This window comes from Schistocerca serialis, chromosome 6 (genome assembly GCF_023864345.2).
Source record: "Schistocerca serialis cubense isolate TAMUIC-IGC-003099 chromosome 6, iqSchSeri2.2, whole genome shotgun sequence".
In the NCBI taxonomy this organism is placed as follows: Eukaryota; Metazoa; Arthropoda; class Insecta; order Orthoptera; family Acrididae; genus Schistocerca; species Schistocerca serialis.
Genome location: NC_064643.1, coordinates 240,634,319 through 240,661,752, shown reverse-complemented (window position 1 = coordinate 240,661,752; position 27,434 = coordinate 240,634,319). Strand labels below are relative to the sequence as shown.

Genomic DNA, 27,434 nt, shown 5'->3' with positions numbered 1-27,434 from the left:
CTGATTTGAAGATAGAAATTTTTAAAGCAATGTTGACGTTTCCAAATTACGTATTGCGGCGTAGTCCTGATCCGATTGTCTTCTTCTTCCTCTGAGACCAGTAAAATCAGTGACATGAAGTTTATAATTCTAAATACGTAAGTGGTCACTAATCTGTACAGGCCCCAGCGTTATGCCTAATTGTAACATGGCGAACGGTGCAAGTGACAGGAATTTGCGGGCGAGCTGGAAACAGAGTTATACGAGTACGTTCAGGCCATATGAGGATCACTTATTATTTATTTGCAGGGCCAGTGTTCGCAATTTTCTAGCATTAACTCATTTCCCTATTCGTAATCGTCCGGTGTTGAAATGTGAAATACACAGCTAATTATTAATTGAATAAAATTAATTAAAATTGATACGCAGGTAAGTGCTTACTGTAATTTCCTTTCTGCTACACTTGCTCTTCCATTGTTTCCATACGGCAAATTCTGGAGTTAGATGGACGTTTTTAACTAATTTTTCTGCTCGCACTCCTTGGATATAGTTTATTCTGAAAGATATTATTGTGCCACGTACACCCGAATTAGAGACACATCGACCCAAGCCCTCAGAAAGCACTGATCGGAACAAATCGTACATTCCATCGGTTGCCATGCTTTTGTACTGTAACATCGAACTGTCAAAGTATGAGCCTGCCCCTTAAGTTTCCTGAGATATCCGAAGTGGTTAAGACGACCCCTCCTTTAAAGCGGGAAATCCGGCTTCGAGTCTCGGTCTGGCACAAATTTTCATTCGTTCCAGTGAATTGTACAGCTGTGGTGGTACCGTATTCGCAATCCGCGAAAACTTTTCATGACACGTTACTAACATGCTAATTCATGTGAAATGTGAAACACGGTATTTCGAAGTACACATCTCTGGTTTACATAAACAAAAAATAATGAACTGGATTTCGGTAAACCACTTAAAAGATGGAGAGTTTTATTTGTATGTAACAGCTAGCTTCTATCTGGCGACGATTTCTACTTACTCTTTGACGCCTATGTCAAATGCGAGATGTTAAATTTACGTTAGTGTCTAAATCTTAAGAAACAAAAGAATGCTATCTAAACATGGTAATGGAGACTAATAGAAAAAGGTTAATATCCAGCCCCTTACAGAGCACATAGAGGTACAATTTGAAAACAAACAAAAAATTACAAGTCTAGCTCAGGTAGCCGTAAATTCTGCATGTGATACCATCAACCTTCGAATATCCATGAAAAACCGCTAAAACACATTTAAGGATGGTCCCAAAAATAACTAAATGTCTGTCACAAAACAGATTTATGTAACCCTGGATACAGAAAAAGTCTATAGTGTCAACCAAAGATTGGTCTTAACCATTGTAGTATCGTGGCCCTCCTTTTATTTAATCCGTAAACAAATAAGTAACCAACATCACCTCATACTACCCATTTCTTGTACATCAGTGATCTGGCTATTACTGCACAGGAAAAGAGCTCTGGGGAATTAGAAGGAAAACTGGAAAACTCGTTAAACATCACTAAGAGAACTATCTCAAATAAATCTCCCTGAAAAAATAAGTCAGTCCTTTTAAACTCCGCTCAAAAGGAGTAAACAGAAAGTTGAGCGTCTCCTGGAGTGATAGTAAACTGGAATATATAGACAAAACAACATACCTGGGTGTCGTGCTGGACGGATCACTGACATGCATATATCATTGCGAGAAGTCCCACCAAAAGGTTGCCACCAGGAACAATATTTTGAGAAAATTTGCGAATAGTAAATCGAGAATTAGACCACCTGTATTAAGAACAACTGGGCAATCATCTTTGCTTTTACACAGCGGGTATGCATGCCCGTATGGCATGGTCCATAAATACCGAAGAAATCAATACAAGTCTAAATGGCACACGTGGACTAACCACAGACTACATGCTTTGGAAGCTATTCGATGAGGCAGGGTTCTCAGATTCTGAATCGCGAGAACTGTATACGAGCATAGAGAAAAATTTGAACAGGCTTTCGATGAGCGCCAGCCGCTATTCGGTACTTCATACTAAGCTGACAGACTTCAATCCCGCAAGAGATATCGAAGTATTGATCTGAATCAACCCCCCGGAGAATTACGTAACCTCACAAGAGATGTCCGGTTCCAATATATCAATCTGGAATATTCGTAGAACACTGAATCGTATCAGAAACGCGACAGAAACAGTCAAAAGAAATCTAATTAAATGGGGCTTCACAGACTAAGCAGACAGTCCTGAAATACTAAAAAAAAAGTTTCCGGACAGGAGAAATTAAAGTAAGCCCACCAAAGATCTATCAATTATGCTCGCAAACACTTTTCCTCCATATGAATGCGTTACCTGATCCTTCTAAAAACTAAAGCAGTGTTAATCTATAAATAGCTAACCGTGTATCAATTAATGATGTAATTTCAATTTTTGTGACCCGCCACACACGGACCCACACAAGCACACAAACACACACACACACACACACACACACGCACACACACACACACACACACACATATACAGGATGTTACAAAAAGGTACGGCCAAACTTTCAGGAAACATTCCTCACACACAAATAAAGAAAAGATGTTATGTGGACATGTGTCCGGAAACGCTTAATTTCCATGTTAGAGCTCATTTTAATTTCGTCAGTATGTACTGTACTTCCTCGACTCACCGCCAGTTGGCCCAATTGAAGGAAGGTAATGTTGACTTCGGTGCTTGTGTTGACATGCGACATTTCTGTGAACGTTGGGGCAGGCATTGTTGGTGGTGTCTTGATTGGGACCCATGTTCTTCCACCTACGCTCAATGGAGCACGTTATCATGATTTCATACGGGATACTCTACCTGTGCTGCTAGAACATGTGCCTTTACAAGTACGACACAACATGTGGTTCATGCACGGTGGAGCTCCTGCACATTTCAGTCGAAGTGTTCGTACGATTCTCAACAACAGATTTGGTGACCGATGGATTGGTAGAGGCGGACCAATTCCATGGCCTCCACGCTCTCCTGACCTCAACCCTCTTGACTTTCATTTATGGGGGCATTTGAAAGCTCTTGCCTAAGCAACCCCGATACCAAATGTAGAGACTCTTCGTGCTCGTATTGTGGACGGCTGTGATACAATACACCATTCTCCGGGGCTGCATCAGCGCATCAGGGATTCCATGCGACGGAGGGTGGATGCATGTATCCTCGCTATCGGAGGACATTTTGAACATTTCCTGTAACAAAGTGTTTGAAGTCACGCTGGTACGTTCTGTTGTTATGTGTTTCCATTCCATGATTAATGTGATTTGAAGAGAAGTAATAAAATGAGCTCTAACATGGAAAGTAAGCGTTTCCGGACACATGTCCATATAACATATTTTCTTTCTTTGTGTGTGAGGAAAGTTTCCTGAAAGTTTGTCCGTACCTTTTTGTACCACCATATATATATATATATATATATATATATATACATGTGAGTCACTTAACGTTACCGCTGGATATATTTCGTAAACCACATCAAATACTTACGAACCGATTCCACAGACCGAACGTGAGGAGAGGGTCTAGTGTAATTGTTTAATACAAACCATACAAAAATGCACGCAAGTATGGTTTTTAACACAAACCTACGTTTTTTTTAAATGGAACCCCGTTAGTTTTGTTAGGACATCTGAACATATTAACAAATACGTAATCAGTGCTGTTTGTTGCATTGTAAAACGTTAATTACATCCGGAGATATTGTAACCTAAAGTTGACGCTTGAGTACCACTCCTCCGCTGTTCGATCGTGTGTATCGGAGAGCACTGCAACATACATCGCGTTTCTACAGAATGATCTGCCAACGTTGCTCGAAAATGTCCCACTGGAAACGCGTCGACGTATGTGGTAACAGCATGATGGTGCACCTGCACATTCCGCAATTAACACTAGGCTGACCCTTGTCAGGATGTTCGACGTGCGTTTCACAGGACGTGGAGGACACATAAATTGGCTAGCCCGTTCTCCTGATCTTACACCTCTGGAATTCTTCCTGTGGGGTACGTTAAAGGAGAATGTGTACCGTGATGTGCCTAGAACCCCAGAGGATATGAAACAACGTATTGTGGCAGCCTGCGGCGACATTACACCAGATGTACTGCGGCGTGTACGACATTCATTACGCCAGAGATTGCAATTGTGTGCAGCAAATGATGGCCACCACATTGAACATCTATTGGCCTGACATGACGTGACACACCCTATTCCACTCCGTAATTGAAAACGGAAACCACGTGTGCACGTGTACCTCACCCCTCATGGTAATGTACATGTGCGTCAGTGATAAAGACCAATAAAAATGTGTTAGCATGTGGACGTAATGTGCTGTTCCAGTCTCTTCTGTACCTAAGGTCCATCACCGTTCCCTTTGGATCCCTACGTAATTCGGTGCTCTCCGATACACACGATCGAACAGTGGAAGAGTGGTACTGAAGCGTCAACTTTAGGTTACAATATCTCCGGATGTAATTAACTTTTTACAACGCAACATACGGCACTGATTACGTATTTGTTTATATGTTCAGATGTGCTAACAAAACTAACGGGGTTCCATTTAAAAAAACGTTGGTTTGTGTTAAAAAAACATACTTCCGTGCATTTTTGTATGGTTTGTATTAAACAATTACACTAGCCCTTCTCCTCACGTTCGGCCTGTGGGATCGGTTCGTCAGTATTCGATGTGGTTTACGAAATACATCCAGCGGTAACGTTAGGTGACTCACCCTATATATATATATATATATATATATATAGGGTGAGTCACTAATATATATATATATATATATATATATATATATATATTAGTGAGATGCAGAGAAACGGCTCTAAGACTCCTATATTCAACGGTTGGGAGTGAGTCAATTTGTAGACGGGACGAAAAGCAGGATATCATACTTAGAATCATGGTCTGCTCAAGTATTTTTATAAATGATGATGTTAGTTATATGAAATTTCAGGCATTTACAAGATATGGTCGTAGTCTTATGTCATTGTATTTCATTAATTTTAACTGATCCTTACGTCTCTTCTTGGTAGAACAACGACGAAGGAAAATCATAGAGTAAATATCTCTGGAGTGAGCATTGCGTCCTGCGCATTTTGTCAACATTAAACCAGGATTGTCACGTGTTTTCGGGACTTCGCTGTGCGTGTGTGCTTTCTGCAGCGTTTGAAGTTTATAATATCAAGAGTTTTTGTTGTGTTTCACCGTTTGTTGATAGTGTAATAGCGAGGGTGAATTACTCTTGTTGCTACGGATGCAAAGAAAAATATGTGAAAGGAGGGATAGTAACTTTTCATGGGTACATACCATGTTGCTCTAATTATAGTTATCATATTAGTAAGAGACACTGCATATGTTTAAAAATTTCGAGACGCGTTATAATTAAGGCTTGATTCTGTAGACCTATTTTTCTACGATTTTATGACTATATAACAGATATTACGGCTCGTACAAAAGCTTACAAACAATCGCTTCCCCTCGTAAATTTTCTAGTGGAACAGGAAACAGAATGGTTAGTTGTTTCAGTAAATACTATCCTCCATGCATTTATCAGTGACTTGTCGATTATGTATATAGATTACTCAGTCTACTATTTATTTAAATAACTGGGAGCAAGTACTTAAAATGCGTTGAATAAATACCTCAAAGTGCCACCAGTAAGAAAAATTGTGCTTTAAGTCGCAAAAACGAGAAAATAAATACGCACAAATACAAGAAAAAAGGACGAATTAGCAGGGAATAATCGCTAATGTGTGGCAAATTCGGTGTTTTTTGGACACTTGCAAAAGTAATAGAGTACTGTCAAGTCGTTTTGCAGGACTATCACTGCAAAAATGCACGTCAGGCTCTGTAATAATATAAAGTGCCGTATCATACCGGAAACTACCAAAAATCGAGTGCATCTGAACTGTGACACCTATGGCAAAGAAGCAGAATGTAACATCATTTGCCCCTAAAAGTTACGTAGCTGGTTTATTCCCGGTATCAAATGGATACTGTTAAACGTCTGCGCAACATATATAAATAATCCACGGCACGTACGAAAAGAACCGTCTGTACTAGGGATGTAGTGACAATTTAAATATACAGGGCGCTATACGGACAAACACACGACGTCCCGAGATCACGTGACCAGGCCGGCAGTGTATGTTGACAACACAAAATCTGTTCTGCGCATGTGAATGCTCACTCCAGAGATAGTTACTCTATGAGGAAAACCACAGAAACTGTGAATGTTGTACATTATTGACTTATTTCTTTAACCTGTTTTCGACAGACTTTAACTGACTGTCGTTAAAGAAGGATGTTGACCTTGTAAGTCGAAACCGGTTAACGTAGAAGCGTAGTAGCGTAGAAATTAATACTGTAGAACAGCACGGTTTTATGTTCTTCGGGTCAGAGGAAACAAATGGTTTGGAAGATAAATACTCACGGAAAAGTCACTGGGTCTGAAGCCCTTACTCGTACTGTTAGCAGACGCATAGGAAGGCGTTTGACCTATCAGTGAGACCCTATCTTCTTCATGATATATTATGGATAGTGCTCATATTTTTTGACTTTAGCAAATATAACTATGTTCTACATCATGCGCAGTCAACCTTTTTTACCCACCGTCCGCTTTTATATCTTTGTTGGTAGTAAAATTTTCTAGCCTCCCAGCAGTTCCAAAGTAATGGTGATTTATAAAGTAGAGAAGTAACTTTGCTTTAAAAATATTTTATATAGGAGAGTTATAGCAAGTTAAAATACACAATAATAATGATGATAATAGTTACCAAATACTAATATCTCAAAACCTACTGAAAATTTTTAGAAGCTGTACGTGCTACCGCCCACCATGAAAACTCGAATGCCCAGTAACGAGCTTTAGGGATCAGTTTGACTACCACTGTTCTAGATCATTTAAAATTTTATACAGACATTTTACTACACATCATGCACACCCTCAAAATATGAACCATGTCAAAAGCATTTGCCCCCAAATAACTCCTACTGTACTGAATCGTACAATGTCGAATTATTGGCAGATTTTTCCAGCCACTGAAGAAAGGAACGACGTTATATCTTCCTTAAGTAGCCATGAACGACAAATAAAAATCGACAGTGGTCGTAACAAGTGATAATCGAGTTACAGGTGTTCGAATGTCGTCAAACAGTGATTATCGGTATCAGATAAGACATGTACAGCTCGAGAGCACTGTGACGTGCAGCACATCCTGTTTTTATCGGTACTGCTGATGCTCGTACTGTTCTGATTGACGTTCGCACACGTTAGTAGCGATGTGGTATATAAGAGGTACTAATGTAAGCCTTTGGCACCAAGTGTGCACAGCATCTGGCGAAGAACATGACAGGTAAGTGCTACTGCTCTTACTGCGTACGGACGTATACCTTTCGTTCACTTGAATCTCTTTTCTAGAAGACAAGCTTCAATTACGTCACGCACATAGTTCTGTCACAGTCGTTGATACACTGGACTCTCATATGGGAGAAGTGAAATCCAGATCTCTCTCTGGCCGATATGATTTGTTTCCTTTTGCTTCCCTAAATCTGATGGGAATGTCAGGATAGTTCCTTTTTAGTGAACAAGGTCTATTTCCCTCCTGATCGTTGTTGTACCCGATAATGTGCTCTATTAACTTCACCACTGACACTAAACGCTAATCTTCTGATGAGATGTGCAGTCACAAGGAAGAATTCCTTTACGAAAATTAACTTTACTTCTGACGTGCTCAATTATCTGATATTTCCCTTTAGCCAAGGCCAAATATTTTAGCACCTGACATTTTTGACTTCCATAGTGAGGTACTTTTGTATGAAGACATTTTACATTTTTACAGACCTGAAACAAATCATCGATTGATGGCAGAGTGTACTTTCTAAAATCTCACTTACGTAGAAAATGCTTGACTTTTATTCTTTACAACAGACATCCAAGCTGACATTACACCTGAAACCATGAAGTTAGAGTGAAATCGTTTTTCAGCATAGGCCTTTAATATTTTAACATCCAGTTGATAACAACTAGTACCCAAATTGCAACAATGTCAAACCACTATCTCAAACTCTGTGATCAATACTACTACGTATAAATTTTCTTACCATGAGTGATGTCAGTTGTTCAGTTTTCTATAAAGCGATAATAGAATGAAGTTTCAGAGCAACAAGTGGCTAAATCGGAATGAATCTTATCTATTCGAGTGACTGAAACTTGTGAACAGCCCAGGGATCGCTATTAATTGCTTCTATCTACTAAGAGGGCAAATTAATAGTTTATAACGAGTACTGTGGTATGTCGTTACACTGAAGCGACGATAATTTTGCCATTCTTCCAGGACTGACACTCCTTGTGATTGCCGTACTGGCGACTTTGATTGGAAGCGGCAGTGGAGCTTCCATCCGCAAAGTGACTGTGGTAAGTGTTCACCAGAAATACTTACAGTAGATAGTGAAATTAGTTATGTAAAGATTACTTTTCTAGTAGCTGAATATCATCTAGTAACCAAAACAACCATCACTTAGTAAGACTCATTGTTTAAAATATACAGCTCTGTCACTACCTGTCAAAAGCCTGAATGAACAACCTCTTGCAAACCGGGCGGCTCGGTGACGTACAGGATGAAAGTCAATGAGGTTTGGGAAAGTACCTACAGGGATGCCGAGCTTTGCAGACTCGAGTGCCGTGACCAGCTACGCAAGGTTTCTAGGTTGAGGATTCACAGCGTGAACAGCCGATCGATGTGGTCCCACAGAATCTCAATTGGGTTTAAATCCAGGTAGTTTGGTAGCCAAGAGTATGGCAAATTCATCTGGTGCTCTTCGAGTCACTCACGTACACTACGAGCAGTGTAGCACGTTGCACTGGACTGCTGGTAGATAACATCGTGCAGAGGAAAACCATGCTGCATGTAGGAGACGAAATGGTTCCAGGGGTGGATGCATGCTTACTTTGATCCGTCGTGTCTTCCTGAATGAGGAGATCACCCAGGGAATGTGACGAATACATCCGAAGACCATAGCGCTCTCTCCCCCGGATTAGACCCTTACGACGATCGAACTGCCATCTGTCCGATTGAACTTAAGAAGTGATTCCCCTGAGGTCACATGTCACCACTCAGTGGACATCCACTTGCCGTACAGGCGTTCAAATTTCTTCGTCGTCGAAGAACAGTAGTCAGCGTCGGTGCAAGGACTAGGAGCCTGCTGCGGAGCCCCACACGCAGTAATGTTCGCTGAACGGTCGCTGAGGAGACAGTGTTCTTAGCCCTATGGTCATCTGGGTGGGAAGTTGCTCAACGCTCGCCCGTCTTCTCGCTAGTATACATTTCCACAGCCCTCGATCACGCCTGTTGCGTCGGCGCCGGTTTTGAATAGCGCCGTTTTGTCATGCACTGCAACAATGACGGCAATCGAACAGTTTACAAACTTACCGGTTCCTGTAATACTTCCACTCTTGGACATTAGTCTATGACCACGCACTACTGGACATAAAGCAAATCACTCCGTTTCCGCACTGGGAAAACGACAGCACGGTTTCTGCGTATGCCCCCCTCCACCCCCCCACCCCCTCCCCTCGCAAGCTTTATACATCCTCCATTGCTGGAAAGATTTTCGAGTCCTAAACGTTCAACCTTTTTAATGAAACATACAGCTACTAACTGAAAGAAGGACCAAAATATAGCCTCTTGTTAGAGACACAGTTAGTCTGCCTGTCCTTGGTCGTAAATTAGAAGCCGTGTACATATTTTGAATCAGTTACATACGAAACTAAGAATCTTAGTCATAGTAACTATGCTCGTGAGTCCGTGAAACGGAAAAGTATCACAGTTGTGTGTTATCTAAATCGATCGCTTCGATCTCGATAACGCAGTGGAAATCATTCATTTGCCTTACTAATGGGCATGCCTCAATTCGAGCAGGTAGTTCACAAGATTTTATGTGAGCCACTAGATTATATTCTCTATGTGACTACTTCAGTCTCAGGCAAAAACTAAGATCTAGGTATAGGCTTACATATGAGGTGCATACCAATAACAATAGGTCGTAAACGGAAGAAAATCCAATATATTAAATTTCGTAATTACTTTTTAGCAACACGCAATGTCGTTCCGTGTGCACATAAACTATTTCCATACCTAATTAACAATGAAATAGAAGAATTATTAAAAGCACTGCTATCTGCTTAATGAGCAGGGCGCGCTGAAAACAAATTTCTTTCAGGTGAGTGCAACATGCCAGGGAGCGTCGGGCCCTTTCCCGAACCCGAACAACTGCAGGAGTTTCTTGCAGTGCGAGCCATCAGGCGTTGCAACTGTCATCCCATGCCCAGCAAACCTCGAGTTCAATCCAAAGCTGAGGGTGTGCGACTTCCCAGACCGAGCAGGCTGCTCTTCATCCTCGCCTCCTCCTGCTGATGACGACAATGGAACTGGTGGAGGATCAGGCGATGGCAGTGAAACTGGTGGTGGCTCAAACGACAGTGGATTTTCACCTGCGCCACCATCTGACGACGTCCCCACTTGCCCACCATGGAATCCACAGGACATCACTCAGCTTCCCAATCCGAAGGACTGCAGCAGCTTCTACAAGTGTGACGAGAACGGCGTTGCCTGGCTTATACCATGCCCAGCCGGTCTAGAGTACAATGCAGAGCTGAGGGTGTGTGACTACCCAGAAAATGCTGGTTGCTCGACGTCGTCCTCACCAAGCAATCCTCCTGATGATACTCCTTCTGAGGGAGAGCAGGATAACGGAAATTCAGAGGGAGGCAGTGACATAAATCCACAACCACCAACTGGAGATGCTCCCAGTTGTCCAGCATGGAATCCACAGGACGTCACCCAGCTTCCTAATCCCAGTGATTGCAGCTCCTTCTACAAGTGTGACGAGAATGGTGTGGCTTGGCTCATACCGTGCCCAGCTGGTCTTCAATACAATGCCAAGCTGAGAGTCTGTGATTATCCTGAAAGTGCTGGCTGCTCATCATCAGCTTCTCCAAGTAACCCATCTGGTGACGAATCCTCTGATGGCGACCAGAACAACGGAAATGCTGACTCTAGTAACGGTGAAAGCCCACAGCAACCAGACGGAGATGCTCCCACCTGTCCACCTTGGAATCCAGACGACGTCACCCAGCTGCCTAACCCCAGTGACTGTAACAGCTTCTACAAGTGCGACGAGAACGGTGTAGCATGGTTGATCCCGTGCCCAGCTGGCTTACAGTACAACGCCGAGCTGAGGGTGTGTGATTACGCTGGACATGCTGGTTGTTCTGTCTAAGTTTATCAAGGACTGCATTAAGAAGATGTCTGCTAGATCTGCAATATTTGTTCCGTTTGCTTGTTTACATGAATATTTGAGATTGTTGATTTATCTGTGTTGTCCAGTTTTAACCTAAAACTGCATGTAATAATAATATTAATTTATTACTTTTTTATATAATTTTAACCATGAAAATACTGTTGCGTCGAGATGTCAGAATAAATATCATCTTACGTATATCCCCGTTTTGTCTTTTATTAAATGCCGGAAACTGTGTGTCTACCGTCACCGTTATAATAACACCTATAAGATGATTACATGTCATCAGTTGGGCGTATTACACGTTAATCCTAGAAACTGAAACTACAAAGAAACATGTAATGAGAGAAAGATCATTTACTTTAGGAAACAGTCGTTTACATCAGTGTACTGATTATTCTGTACTGCCTTTAAAAATATTGTATTACTTCATTTTATAAATTCAAAAGACTTTTACTAGGTGCAGTTTTTTCCATTCGACAGGAAACTGAAATCAGTTTTAAATAACGCATTTCTTTAATATACGGTCATTCTCGGCCGGAGATATTGCAGGTATTAAAATATTATTGCATATTGCAACATGAACGAATTAAGTTATTGGAGTAATTCAAAGTTCCGCCTGTGTGTACGGGGATTTTCTTCAAGTGGCGTTGCAACACACATCATAGCTAGGAATAATTTATACGTCAGAGCGATTCGTGTGACAGTATCCTAAATAATTACACTGGTCAAAGAAAACAGATACGTTAGAGTGTGTTGTGATGCTGAAAACACTTAGTTTGGCTCTAATTTCTTTCCCCTGTCCATATTTTTAAATAAGTCTGGATTTCACCTCCCTCATCCACCTTACTGTGCTCGTATAAACGAAAACTCTCAGGTTCTGTTCCACTTATACATCAACTTATGAATTTATCCTTTTTGTTTGTTGATGCTGAGTTGCGCCGAAACGAGTGATTTGGAATAGTGAAGGACGCTATACTCTATTGAAATCGGATGTAATGGTTTTTACTTGGGGTATACCTGGTGTCGTTCGAACAATGAAGTACGGATTCGTTGGTGTTAAGGTATGGGGGTGTTTTTCAAGACCAAATTATGGCCCCATTATTGCACTTAAGATGACGTTAAATGCGTAAATATATGAACACTTTTCCCTGCATTGTGTCCAGCGTACGCTAGAGGAACGCTTCCAAGAGGCAATAGTCTGCAGGAAATAACATTTCTGAAACTGCCTGGTGTGCCCAGAGTCCTACCTTAAGGGGCGGACGCCTTTGGGATGAGTTCAAAATTCGACACCGCTCCACACCCAAGAAGCCAACTTTTCAACCTTCTGTGGTTTCCGCCCTTGCTGTTTTTCTTCACAGATGCACCTCACTGAATGCGTCAAAAACAGAGTTAAAGCTTTTCAAAAGATGGAGGGTGGACAAATACTCATTAATAAATATTGTTGAACTTCATAAAAAATTACTCCCTTAAAACCCCGGGTACTTACCACTCACAACGATTGCTGCACCACAAATATTTTACTGTTCACTCATGTTAAGAAAAAACAGAACAGCTTGAACGACTACAGATGGGACGTTCATATTCATAGGACACGTACGTTAGTACGTTCTGCAGAAATGATCAACATTTCAGTCACCTCGGTTCATCACGTGTTCTGATTTGATCGATTATATTATTTACGAATTTTTTAAACTTAATAACACAATCCAGCAAATCAGAGTAGTTGAGCATAATAAAGACATGCGAAAACACATGTGAACGTAATAGCTAACAATCAATGTCATTCCAGTAAAACTCCTGTTTCTTGAAACAAATGTAACTTCCCAAGAACAAGGGAGATTGATGAAGGAACATACTATAAATTCGCTTTTAGACGTAACGCTACCGGTACACAATGGATGTCAGGAAGATGCCTGGCCAACTCGGAGGTCTGGACACCGCCTGGTGTAAGATAAACGTCCGGCCGCACTGCAGCTTTCCACCAAGAAGCAACAGACTTTCATGGCATCCATGCAGTCCACATTGTACGCCAGAAGAGTAAATATTCTTGGTACTTTGCGAGCGGTCTGTCTAAGGAGTATAGGAGAAGCTGTTGATTCAAAGAGGTTCTCAGAGTGCAGTTTTTTCAGGTAAAGATACGCTTCTTATGAATACCTTTTAGAATATCGGTGTGGCCCTCTGTACTTAGAAGTGTGACACCGATTTCCGATCCAGCCACACATCATCAATATGGAATGAAATTTGACGCCGTTTGGTGAGAGGGTGGGGCGAGGGAGGGGGGTGGGGAGCGGGATGAGTCGACAAAGCACAGCACATGCACTTTTCCCAAAAAGGGAATTTCAGCTACAATAAAGTTTGTCTGTGGTGTTCCTCTCCTTGCGTAAGAAACGTGGTGAGTACAAAATATTTAACAAGAATGTGGAACAATAATATGTTTGACCAGAGAGCCGGCCGAAGTGGTCGTGCGGTTCTAGGCGCTGCAGTCTGGAACCGCGAGACCACTACGGTCGCAGGTTCGAATCCTGCCTCGGGCATGGATGTGTGTGATGTCCTTAGGTTAGTTAGGTTTAACTAGTTCTAAGTTCTAGGGGACTAATGACCTCAGAAGTTGAGTCCCATAGTGCTCAGAGCCATTTGAACCATTTGATTGACCAGAAGAATAATATGAGGTAGCTAATCTAGCGTATGACCTCGTCCAGACGCAGAACGGACATTTTCTGATTGTCATCTGAGCGTCAGCTGTTTCTGCGTCGCTCTACACCCAGAGTCGGCCGCTGCCAAAGATAGACGCACCTCCTATTGCATCCGCGACGGTCCCAGGCGCACATGCTCCTAGCCGTCTGCAGCGCGTCTTCCTCCACGCCGATAGTAGCTTGACAAGAGCCAGGTAAGTGCACTACATATCTCTCGTCAAAGTCTTCCAGCAGGTCCATTTGTCTCACAGACACCACAATTAAAAACCTTCTAAAGACTCAGAGAATCTACACTTCGGAATTAAATGATAATTTTTGGAAACCCAATAATTGTGTCAGTTCCGACGCATAAGCCTGAAATTTCGCTCGAAAGTGGCTACAATCTTCTTCTGTAATGATGAAAAAGCGTGGCGACCTGTGACGTCATTCCCAAGTTGAACGACGCTTCAGACACATGCGGAAAAGTGATCAGTGCTCAGAAGTTCATGTGACCTGTCAAGTGGATTAATGATGTCACATTGGCACGAAATGTCACCACAGTTCAGCCCAGCTCCACCGTGGACGTGTCACGCAATGGGAAGGCCGACACAGCCCCTCCTACCCACATTTCACCACTTGTTTGTCGCCTCTGTTGTGAAGGTAACGACCGCGACGTCCTCCGTTGAAACAACACGGTTTTCTTATGCACTGCCGAGGTAAAGGTTTCAGACGAACCACCGCTCAAGAACGGAACGAGGAAGCCTCAGTAGGCCACATAAAGGGCGTAAATGAACCAACTTCTTTCCTTAGGATCTTGATTCTCACACATTTCATGGTCGAAAACGACAGTTGGCTGTGGAATGAGCAACTTTTGACACTGCTGACACCCTCGGATGTTTCAACCCTTTTCTGTGGATACTGTGGAACTTCATCCCCAATGAACTTGATCACACTCCTCTGGAGTGCAGTGTTACCGAAATTTTTGCTCTCGTGTGTACGATGGAGACACTAGCGACCGTTCTAAACTATTCGAAGAAGGGTCTTTATGATTCTTCAGTGCTCCTTTTTCACGCACTCCCGTTGCGTTATCAAAATGGTTCAAATGGCTCTGAGCACTATGGGACTCAACTTCTGAGGTCATTAGTCCCCTAGAACTTAGAACTAGTTAAACCTAAGGACGTCACAAACATCCATGCCCGAGGCAGGATTCGAACCTGCGACCGTAGCGGTCCTGCGGTTCCAGACTGCAGCGCCTTTAACCGCACGGCCACTTCGGCCGGCCGTTGCGTTGTCACAAGGAGGGGTAAAGCGGGGAGGTGCGATATTGACACATGCAGGAACAAAACGCAAATGGTCCCTCTAAGATCCCCCACCCCTTCCCAGTTCGGCAAAACTCTCAGCGGCACCCGACTACATTTAATGAGAATTTTAAAAACATGCCCTTACAGAGAAACCAGCGAAGTAGCCCGAGGCGTATGCAGGTAGGCAAACACTAGAAATACCTCCAAGGCCAGTGGAATACCAGCATGCGCCTAGCAGATTTTTGTAGGTTTTCAAGGATACTTTGCTGCTTCGGATAGCGTCCAAATGTCGTCGAATGGTTTCGGCCGATCCCTAGTGGCTTCACCCAGCACACGAGATCGAATACTGAGGTCTCACAGTACCCTGAACAGGTGAGATCACATTCAGTGGAGTTGCAGCCCCATGATGGCCGTCGAGAAATGTTGGGTCTCCCCGGAGATGTTAACCATGTCGAAAGAAGTCAAGAACGTCGTCCTTTTGCTCATCACACTTCGACTGTGTGGAAATCACCGAACCAGGGAAAGGGATCGTTGCATTAGTGCCCTTTATGCCACCTCGTGAGCTCTTGTTGTTTCCATTCTGTCTGAAAACTTTTTCTAGGCCACTCATAAAAAAACAGCACTATTTCGACGTTGCCCGTCGCGGTCCTGACTTCCACCGCAAAGGCACCAAAAGGAGGAGAGAAATGTGGGTACGATGAGCTTTCACGAACTCCCAACCGTCTGACACGTTCACGATAGCGTTAGGCAGAATTGTGGTGACATTTGGTACGAATGCGACATCATTAACCCACTTTACACGTCACGTGAACTACTCTAACATTTTTTTCCGAATCTGTCGAAAGCTTGCTGTTTGAAGCCCTGTGGAGCCCGAGCATGAACTATGTAAGCTTTCAGCTCCTTCCGTACTGTTGACAGCCCTCTATGTAGCTCCCATGTTGTCCTTCCTGGTAGATCTTCACAAACTATCTTCAGCCAAGACTCATCGCAGCTGTGAGAGCACTGCCAATCAGACCGCTCTGCTTCAGGCGGCCTCTGGGCAAAAAGGGACAAACAACAGCTGGACACGACCATCATTGTGGATGAGCATTCAACGCGCTGTAATTCGCGACACAGTTCCTTACATCATCTACACTACAATTCCTGGAAAAATGGTGTGACGATTGATCCTCTTAATCGAATAAAGCGACAGTGTGTGTACTGGTTTACCACTTCCACAAGTTACTGGCGGAAGACAGACTGTCACGAGGTATCGAATTGTGCACAGAAGCTGATTTTTCCGTACTGTCATACCGAAAGACCTCTAGTCTCTCTAAATAAATAAGAAGGCTTCTATAAGTTATATCAGATTTCTAGGAAACTAATTTATTTATTTATTTAGCGTATGGCTATACATGCAACATTAATACATCAAGTGTTAGACATTAAAATGTTATAAGAATCATGAATATAATTTATGTTTATATTGGTCAGTTAAAAGGTTATATCGAGGTTTGAGATCCATTCTAGCGCCGATGGGGATGCCTCCAGGAAGTCGGACCAGTTCCCTGCATATGCTCGCAAGGAGCATTCACCATGGATGTGTTGGATCGTCTGTCTAGGGGCACCGCGGTCGCATTCTGGTGACATCGCTCTTCCCCATTTGTGTAGTGAATCCGCACACCTGCCATGTCCAGTACGTATTAGGTTTAATGCGGACCATGTTTTCCGTGTTACTTCCATTCCAGAGATGTTGCAGTTATAGCTCTCAAACCAGGTCTGTAGTTGGTCCTTTGTCTTTTGGTTCCAATCTAGTCTCCATTGTTTCATGTGGTCATAGTTATTATTTTGAAGCTGCTCAGCTGTGCGTATGGGTGACTTTCTTGATTTCAATCGAGTGTGTCGCAGTTGTGAGAATTCTTCTTCAATTGGTAGTTCTGGTTTTGTCTCAATCTTTCTGAATTCGTGCAGTAGAGCCGCTTCTCTACGCAGATCCGGGGGCAGGATATTACATAGCACCGATAACCAGTACGTGGGCGTTGATTTAACAGTTCCGGATATCAACCTCATAGTGTTATTTAATTGCCTGTCAATAAGTTTGGTGTGACAGCTATTAATCCAGACTGGAGCGCAGTACTCAGCACAGAGAACACTAAGGCGATAGATGAGGTGCGTAATATTTTTGCGTTAGCCCCCCAAGTAGTACCGCAAAGTTTTTGGATGATGTTATTCCGTGTTCCAATTTTTGCAGTGGTGTTCTCCAGATGTTTTCGGTAAGAAAGAGTGAGATCCAATGTTATACCTAAGTACTTTGGAAGCTTATTATGTTTGAGGTTGGTGTTTCCGACTTTTATGTTGATAATTTCATTTGCCATTTTGTTATTAAGATGGAATGTAGATACTTCAGTTTTGTTAGGACTTCCTCTGTATTGAAGAGATACTTGTCTCTGGTAGCCAGTGCTATGTCATCCGCATAGCAACATTTTCTTGACTTTGCGTTTGGGAGATCTGCTATATAGAGGTTAAATAGAAGAGGGGCCAATACGGAGCCTTGCGGAAGCCCGTTGTTAATAAGTTTTGTTTTGCTTGTCTTTCCGTTTAGGGTGACCTGGAAGGTTCTGTTACTCAGCATATTATGTATTAAGGATGTTAAAGTCTGGCAAGGAATCACTCTTAAGAGTTTGTAAATTATTCCATCTCTCCAAACAGTATCATATGCAGATGTTAAGTCTAGAAATACAGCACTTGTTTTCAATTTCTGTTGAAAGCCAGCCTCTATGTAGGATGTTAATGCCAGAACTTGGTCACAGCAACTACGGCCAGGTCTGAAGCCTGCCTGTTCTATAGGTAAGTTCTCCATAATAATGCCGCTAATTCGATTATGGGCAAGTCGTTCGAGAAGTTTGTATGTACAGCTAAGAAGTGCTAAGAAGTGCTATTGGTCTGTAGCTTAGCGGTTGGTTTGCCGATTTCCCTGGTTTCAGCAAAGCTATTATTCTTGCCTTTTTGAATTCTCTAGGGAGATGGTTTGTAGTCAAAATGTTCGAAAAGAAATTTGCCAGCCATTTGACTACGTTCTTTCCAGCGTAGGTTAGAAATTCTGGATGTATGTTGTCAAAACCTGGGGCTTTGCCCGGTTTCATATCCTTGAGGGCAGTAATGACATCATCCTCAGTGAATGGTCTGGAAAGCTCTGATATATTTGGAGTATTCTTTTTTAGTGTTCTGAGTTCGCGCTTAATCATCCTGGTATGTGGTTTGTCTCTCGGAGCTCTTGACATTTCGACAATGTTATTTGCAATTTTCTCTGGTGTTATGGTTGGATTTTTCTGGGCAGGTCTTGTCGTACCTCTGAGTTTACGTAACAAACTCCATGCCTTCCTGCTTGATTGAGTGAAATTCATTCTTTCAGTTGCTTCAGTCCATCGTTGTCTTCTTGCGGAATCTAGATTGTGGAGGAGGTCATCAGCTATTTCTTGGTCACCACTACTAGTAAAATCCTCATATAGCTGATAGCATTTTGCATCGCATCCTGGGATTTATTCTTTTCGAAACCCCCTAGGAATGTGTTTTTTAGCTGTGGTAATTATAGCTTTCCTGAAACGATCGTAGCATTTAGGTAGTGACGGTATAAACCGGATGCATTTATCAAGATCCGCTGAATACTTCTCCCAGTCAGCTTTTTGGAAATTCCATCTAGGTCGAGGGAAGGACCGTATCAGGGGTATAGTGACACCGATGTCTAAAATAACAGGCCTATGCTGGCTGTGTGGGAAATCTGTGGCAACCCTTCTATGTATAGGCACTGGTTTTCCCTCGTTAACGGTAGTTACAAAGCAGAGGTCCGGATTGTAGTCCCTGCGCCAAGCGGCCGAGTGGAATGTGCCCCTCTCCTTGGCATCGAATATAAGATGTAGATAGTTCTCGTCGGCCCATTCCACCAGCGCTTCTCCGTATTCATTATTTTGGGTGTATCGCCACATTTCATGATGGCTATTAAAATCATCGGCATATATCGTTGGGTGTTCATGTGCGGGTAGTACAATACTTGGCCAGATTTGGTTTGGTGGTTTGTAGACATTTATAAGTCTTATGTTGTCTACTTTTATATCAACAACATGGATGTTGTTTTCTGTGCTTGTGGACAGCAGGGGTGCATGTTCAATATCGGATCGGGCATATGTGGCGGTGCCATAGGCGTGATGATATGTTGCGCCTATTTGTTGGAAGCCTTGAATACGTCCTCTTCTTTGTAAGTCTTCCTGCGAGTCGGTATGTGTTTCCTGAAGGAGTACCACATCGATGCTATTGTCCAATAGAAACTTTGAAAGATATTCAGATTTGGATCGACTAATTACCTCAATATTTAGCTGGCAGATCCGGACTGATGGTGCCAATCTTCTAGTCGGATGGTTCCCAAAGGAATCGTTCGTTTGGTCGCTTCGTTGCATGTTTGAATTACCAGGAGATCCCAAAGGATAGTCTGGTAGCCAAGTATGTAGACTATTTAGCCGCAATATAATCACGTTGCCCGGGGTGCACCACGAGAAGGCTAGTCTACTACGCACCCCAGGAAACTAATTGATTTATGGTAATACTATCGACAAACACGATAAATTGCCTTATGAGGATATCAGTGGTAATGTCTCAAGTTGATAGTAGAGTATATGAAATTTCGGAACCTTTAGACTTGGCTAGTTCGGCGACAGTTGAGCAGTACGTAAAAGGGTATGTTTCAGACGACTAATGGCCGTTCTTTCTGGTTAGAAAGTGCCACACACACTCGAATTCACAAGTCTAACTCATATTGTCGAATCCTCTTGCTGGTTTGGCTCCTCGATAACATGTTCCCTCAAAATGGAGACAGCAATTCCGTCAATCAATCACACCATGCGACATGCAAGGTGCTCGGATAGGTCACTGTTGTTACGACATTTCACCTGAAAAATACAGTTGCTCACTAATCGTCCGTCTTTAAGCACGACAGAAAAAGACATTCTTCTTTCCGACTCAGGCAAATACAGCGCATATGTTTCAATAAGGACACTGTACAGCCCTTCTACATTATTTAAAAGTTCCCTGCTGTCTCACGCTCTTTCTCTCTCTCTCGTATTTTTGAGTCATCAGACTTTTAACTAGTTTGATGCAGCCTGTGCCAACCTCTTAATCCAAGAGTAGCAATTGCAACCTACGTCCTCAGCTATTTGCTGGATATCCCTCTGGTACCAGGGAAGTTATTCCGGGATGTCGTAGCAGATGTCCTATCATCCTGTCACTTCTTCTTTTCAGTGTTTTCGATATATTCCTTTCCTCGCCAATTCTGCAGAGAACCTCCTCATTTCTTTTCTTAGCAACTGATCTAACTTTCAACACTCTTCAGTCACACCACACCTCAAATGCTTCGCTTCTCTTCTGCTCAGTTTTCCCACAGTCCATATTGCACTAGCATACAATGCTGTGCTCCTAACTTCCCAGAAACATCTTCCTCAGATTAATGCCAGTGGTTGATACTAACATATTTTTCTTGCCAAGATGCCGTTTTTGCCAGTGCTAAAGTGCGCGTCATATATCTTGGCGGCCGAGTTTAGGTTCGTTCTGCGCATCTGACGTCACAAAACACAGTCAGCCAATGAACAGAGAACGACGTTGCCAGATCTCGAATGCAGTGCAGAGCAGGGACGAGTGTCTTCAGTTTTAGAAACGTTCAGTCATAAATAAAGTAACAGAACAAAAGCAATGTCTTGATAGCAGACTTTGTTTTATAGAAAGTTTAGAAAAAGCATTCTTTATACCAATTGCTTCATATTCTATTAATTAATTAAACCAAACAAGCAATAAGACTCCTAATTCAGGCGATAGCAAGGAAAGGTGTTTGTTTCAATCTCACGAAATGCCTTTTCGCAATAAAGAACAGCGGTAATTGTTTATTTCCTATTGTACTTCGACGAAGCGTGAGTAATTCATAGTCATACCAACAGTGTTTATAAGTAGTTGCGTGAGCTGTTGGAGTCATTATTGTGTTACATTGCTCGATGAGCTGATGTAGTGGAACGGTTAAGGTGTTGGGCCAACAAGTGAAAGGTTATGAGTTCAAACCTTGTGCAGTGCTTAACATTTTCTTTATTTAAAAACAATATTGGAGTGCCTTACTTCACGAATTTTATTCGTTTGAATGAAATTTCTAGTGCTTTGCCTCTTCATTAACTTTTTCGCTGCTGCAGACACGTGCTCCCCGCATTCCGCGCTGTGCGCGATTTTGTCATCACTGCACTTCTCGCCTGTGCAGACACATGGTGTTCCCACTGCTTTGACACACTTATCATTCGATTTCACAAAAACTATTTGGCCAAAAAATTTGGTTTTTACACGTCTTCTTGACTGATACATTCCCCCCATAAATGACTTAATTTTGTTTTGATGTGCAGCATTAAATGTAGTAAACCATTGCACGAAATTTTGAAGAGTTTGCAGAGGTAAAAGTCCATAGCGTATACTTCCCGTATGATCGATTTTAGTTGCCATAGTGTTGAAAATGAAATGTGGACAAGGTACCTAAATTTCATATAATATTTACTGTATAACAATATCTCATTTAATTTAAACGGCAAACGGCAGACATGGTACAAGTACCCTGCTAACATTTAGCCAAAGATGTTGATCCATAGACAGTAGTCTTGTACACCAGCATTGAAACTTCCTGGCGGATTAAAATTGTGTGCCGGACCGAGACTCGAACTCGGGACCTTTGCCTTTTGCAATCAAGTGCTCTACCATCTGAGCCACCCAAGGACGACACAAGACCCGTTCTCACAGCTTCACTTCCGTCAGAACCTACAGTTTTAATCTGCCAGGAAGTATCATATCAGAGCACACTCCGCTGCAAAGTGAAAATTTCGTTCTGGAAACATCACCCAAGCTGTGGCTAAGCCATGTCTCCACAATATCCTTTCTTTCAGGAGTGCTAGTTCTGTAAGTTTCGCAGGAGAGCTTCTGTGAAATTTAGAAGGTAGGGACGAGGTACTGTTGGAAGTGAAGCTGGGAGGACGGGCCGTGAGTCATGCTTGAGTAGCTCAGTTGGTAGAGCACTTGCCCGCGAAAGGCAAAGTTTCAGTGTTCGAGACTCGGTCCCGCACACAGTTTTAATCTGCCAGGAAGTTTCACATCAGCGCACACTCCGCTGCAGAGTGGCAAGTTCATTCGACACCAACATTCTCCTCAACGCCTCATTTCATCTGTTAAAATGTGCAGCAGGCTATTCCAGCGACCTGCAACAGGGAATCATTCACGGCAAGAACAAGCGGTCCCGACAGATCTCGCATAGGTCGCCCTAGGACCATGGAGATTGGAAGGTGACGACTGGAAGGTGATACTGAAATAAGTGTACAATCCATTATAGCTCCTGAAAGCATGAACCAAGCTCTTACGTGTATGTCTGCACGAGCACTCACTTTATCCAGAACTATCTCTGGGGCCAGAAAGCAACCGTGTCAGATTACAGAACTGACAATGATTTGTAAAATGGATGGCTGCAGATCCACAGTTCACAGCTGCAACTTTATTTAAGAATGAGTTGGGATTCACAAAGTGTGGGATACTACATTACCACATTATTCAGGTACGAGGAGATGAAAGTGCAGCATCAGATCCGCTTCAGATATAATCTAATTGTGAGCGACAATTTTGTTGGATATGTTAATAATTGCTGTTTTATCACCAAATTCTGCTAGGGATATTACACTTACTACCCCTTCTCCCGCCCTATAATCTAAATAGAATTACACACGACCTAGCTGCTGTATAGTGAAACTGAACGATGTTTAGATTTTCAGAAAAACGACGAAAACTGGTTACGTTCTGTCTGTAGTCAGCAAGGCCAACGATAGATTTAAAATATCTACATATCCAATAGCATTATCAGCTATCACCCATCTCTGTTTTAGCCAAGACCATCGTTAGCCTTTCTTGAGCTAACTTGTTTTGTTCATTAGTTCAGATCTTACATGCAGTTGAATTTAATGTAAGTGCTGTCATTTATTGTTTTTGTGCTATGTGATATTGTGATAGTTTCTAATGATGGGTAAGTTTGTAACAAGAAAAAAGAGGAAAACCGATTCTAATTCGTCTCTAGCTTCATGGCAAATGAAGAGTATGTACGGACTACTATAATTGCCTAATGACATATCTATAGCAGTTTAATTTTAGCAGTGAGTTCGTTAATTGGAAGCTGGAAGAACTTTGGTGCTGCAATATTTCAGCGTTTCGCATGGCAGCGGAGCGGTAACTATCTTTCTAAACAACACAGAGTACACTTGAATTTGTCTGTCGCCCATAAATTGCGTCAATCAAGAAAAATATGGCCCAAATGGTGAGTGTGGCATTTCCCTAAAAACTAAAATTGCTCAATATTATACCATTAGTATCCCAAACGGCAAAGTATTGCCTAATCTGCTGCCCTGGGAGGCATTCATTTATGAAAACCAGTTCTAATACGGGACGAAACGATGGAGAGGGGTTTGTGGAGAGCCGATGGGTTATGTGCTGACAGCACATTCTATGGTTCGTTCGCTTCTAAAAGATTTTTTCAGTTGGCTACGATTCGACCCAGTCGACCGCGCCCTGCATCCCTCCCTCTCCCTTTCAGCCAAACTCTGTTTACGCTCTCGTATTACTACAATAACTGAAGCCAGCAAGTCCCTGAGCAATTAAATCTTCAAAAATGTAAGTGAGCCGTGTTGGGCCTGGCGCCAGGGATATCTTTGACTTAGGGACTATCGAATCCCTCTGGCATAAGCTTGTCTTTGGAGCCTGGGCCGGCTCAGGGTATTTGGGGTAGTACCTAGTGGAAGGGGGACAACACCGTTGGGCACGGCACGCGGAAGTGCGCGTATCAGCGTTGGATGGACGACAGTGAGCACGGTGTGTCTGGGTACGGGGGGCAGTTAGCGCTTGATCGTACTGGCTTCAGTAACAGCGTAACAGCGGGCCGGCTCAGTGGCTTCTTGGCAACCTCGTGAAGCTATGCATGTGCTCGCTTCCGTGAAGGAACACGCTGTTACTATCGGACTAAGCAACGTCTGGCGTCTTCGCCACATCGATCCAGCAGCTAGCATCAAGTTAAGTAGTTCAAGTCCTACCAACGATTAGTGAAAGATAAGGATGATTGCTCTTGGGGCAGCGAAGTGTTGCAAGGACTGTAATGTGATATTTCGCTTCGCTCCTTAAAGGTGCTCCATGTCATGTGATGCTTGGGTTTTAACGAATCAGTTTCATTTGCATCATTACTGTACGTGATTCTGTTTAAAGGAATGAAATTAGTTTTAGTATTGTCAACTTTATCGAAGTTGTTTTCTGTGTAAGTTTGAGTATTAAGGTGCAGGAACGTTTGTTTGGCTCCTTGTCGTCGCTTCTGATTTATGTTTCAGAGATCGGAAGCAGTGGGCCACCGAAGTGCAGAGCCTCCCCTTTCGAATTACTAGAGCGCGTACCGGCAGGTGGAGTTCGCCTGAGCTCGCGTGTGCTGTTTGGTTCAGATTTCGGTGTTCTGAACGGGGTGGAAGTACAAACGGAGAGTAGATTTTAATTCGAAGATAAGTACTCAGTCGCCTCCACCGTTGGTGGCCAAGCCGTGGCCTCAAAATCTCGGACCTCTGTTATTGTACAAGCAGCAGTTTTTTACAGCTTGTGGTGACTCTGCAAGGTTGCCCGGGTTCGGGTTAAATGTGTTAAATATTTGTCTTAATTGAAACCGTTTTTTAAAATTGCTTTACAAATCAGCCTTAGTGGCGTATGTCAATTTTGATGGGGAAATAATTGGGTTATTACTGATCAAACTGTCTATATCTCGCTCGAGGGAGGGGGGGGGGGGGTGGTTTCAATCTATGTAGAAATAATATGACAATATAACAAGCAGTTTGTAAAATTTGCCTGCGTGGCGTGTTTTTAAATGTTTTCAAAGAGATAAATTGATTTGTGGTTTTATAACAAGTAGTTTGTAGAATTTGCCCGAGTGGCGTTTCTTAAAGAAATTATTATGTGATTTATGGTTTTAATTCTCTTAATGATTTATCTATGATGCAAATAAATATGTTGAAATGCAATGGTCACTGTATGGGTAAAGTCATTCCAGTTCCTTTACAGTAAACGTTAAGGAATTTGTAGCTCAAAAAGAAATAACGTTCCAGTAAGCACAATCAAATGACTAAACACTCACTATTAAAGGAAAAAGATGCAGTTCCAGAATTCCATATTTTATTGTGATGCATTTTATTTTATTTTAGGACAGTGTACAACAACCAGTTTCCCCAAATTCTCCAACGACTTTGGGTAGCTCTGAGTGTTGAACATCTGAGGTAGCAATCAATCCCTGGTCTGAGGAGGCGAGGTGGTTTGAATCCATCTTCTGGCTACCATGAAAATGATTTTCTGTGCTTTTTATTTTCAGTTAAGGCAAATTCCGGGATTGGTCCCTTACTACTGACTACAGACAGTTCTTTCCGAATACCTTTCGTGACAGATTGCAGTTCCCTTAAAGAGGCAGCGTCTCTGCTTAAATGAAAAGAGCTGCATCGAAGGTGAGCTGAGCACCTCTCCGGAGACTCCCGGCACTATATGCCGTATGTTAAATAAATGACTAGACAAGTTCCATTGCCGGCCGGTGTGGCCGAGCGGTTCTAGGCATCTACAGCAGCAAAGCGAGATAAAAAGGTAACTTTTGCAGTGTTACTTGAAAATGGCCTAAGGCCGAAATTGCTATCGTAATAATAAATATTTCTTACAGTCAACGGCGACTATGATATCTTTTAAGATATATTATATGACTGAATCCCAATCATGAGAAGTTGATCCAATGTATGCCTAGCCAGACGTATGGGGTATTACTGCCCACTAACGAACCAAGATTAAACTACTGAAGACAACAGAGTGTATGAAATTTAATAAAAAATGTAAAGCAAACGATGTAACTCCAAATTACATCAATGTCAAAATTAAGGCGACATCTACAGCAGCAAAACGAGCTAAAAAGGTAACTTTTGCAGTGTTACTTGAAAATGGCTCTAAGGCCGAAATTGTAATCGTAATAATTGTGGTGTCACCGCCAGACACCACACTTGCTAGGTGGTAGCTTTAAATCGGCCGCGGTCCATTAGTACATGTCGGACCCGCGTGTCGCCACTGTCAGTGGTCGCAGACCGAGCGCCACCACACGGCAGGTCTCGAGAGACGGACTAGCACTCGCCCCAGTTGTACGGACGACTAAGCTAGCGATGCACACTGACGAAGCCTAGCTCCTTGGCCGAGCAGATAGAATAGCCTTCAGCTAAGTCCATGGCTACGACCTAGCAAGGCGCCATTAGCCTTACATAGCTTGTATCTAAAGAGTCTCACTTGTATCGTCAAGAGCGATGTACAATAAGGATGGATTAAAGTTAAGTATTCCAGAAGCTACGTACTTTTCTTTATAGCATTCATCACGTATCCTGTTTCAGACCTCACGCCAATCTGCGTGCGCGTAACGCGTGCCTTTCGGCTACTTCCGAGTGGCGTGGCTGTCTTACTACGCCACAACAATAATAAATATTTCATATAGTCAACGGCGAGTATGATGTCTTTTAAGAAACTTACAGAGATGTTTCTAGAAGCAGTGTACAAAGATATTTACACGTCCTCCACAGATATGATTCTGTACAGAAGATATTTATTTGTACAGTATGGATTTGATCACACCATTTAACAGTAATGTCTATTTCTACGTCTTACTACTTTCAGTACATTGTCGAAGCATCTGAAGAAAATTAATTTTCAAGTTTTTCGTTTAGCATTTTGTCTTCCTGTTTCCTGTGATGTGTATATATCTCTAGTTCTTCTAACAAATCCATTTCACGTCCTTTGTTTAGTCGGTGGAGTACTTTGATAGTTTGCTCTACTTTTCCAAATGGGTGTCCTGTTACTGCACCGACTAAATAAAGGGAAACGAAATGGATTTGTTAGAAGAACAGGAGATATATACACATTACAGAAAATACGAAGACAAAATGCTGAAAGAAACGTGAAATTGAATCGGTAAATTTCTTCAGATGCTTCGACAATATACTTACAGAAAAGCAGTAGCACATGGACGTAAACACCA

The 27,434-nt window shown here is 42.5% G+C and overlaps 1 protein-coding gene across 1 annotated transcript in view; it reads left to right on the top strand.

Annotated features, from left to right (window-relative positions):
- LOC126484799 (chondroitin proteoglycan 2-like) overlaps positions 1 to 11,331 on the top strand; it is a 70,950-nt gene extending 59,619 nt beyond the window's left edge. Inside the window, exon 4 of the mRNA XM_050108396.1 lies at positions 10,273 to 11,331. Within this exon, the coding sequence (XP_049964353.1) occupies positions 10,273 to 11,331 (1,059 nt within the window). The remainder of the gene's footprint in view (positions 1 to 10,272) is intronic.
- Positions 11,332 to 27,434: the final 16,103 nt, after the last annotated feature.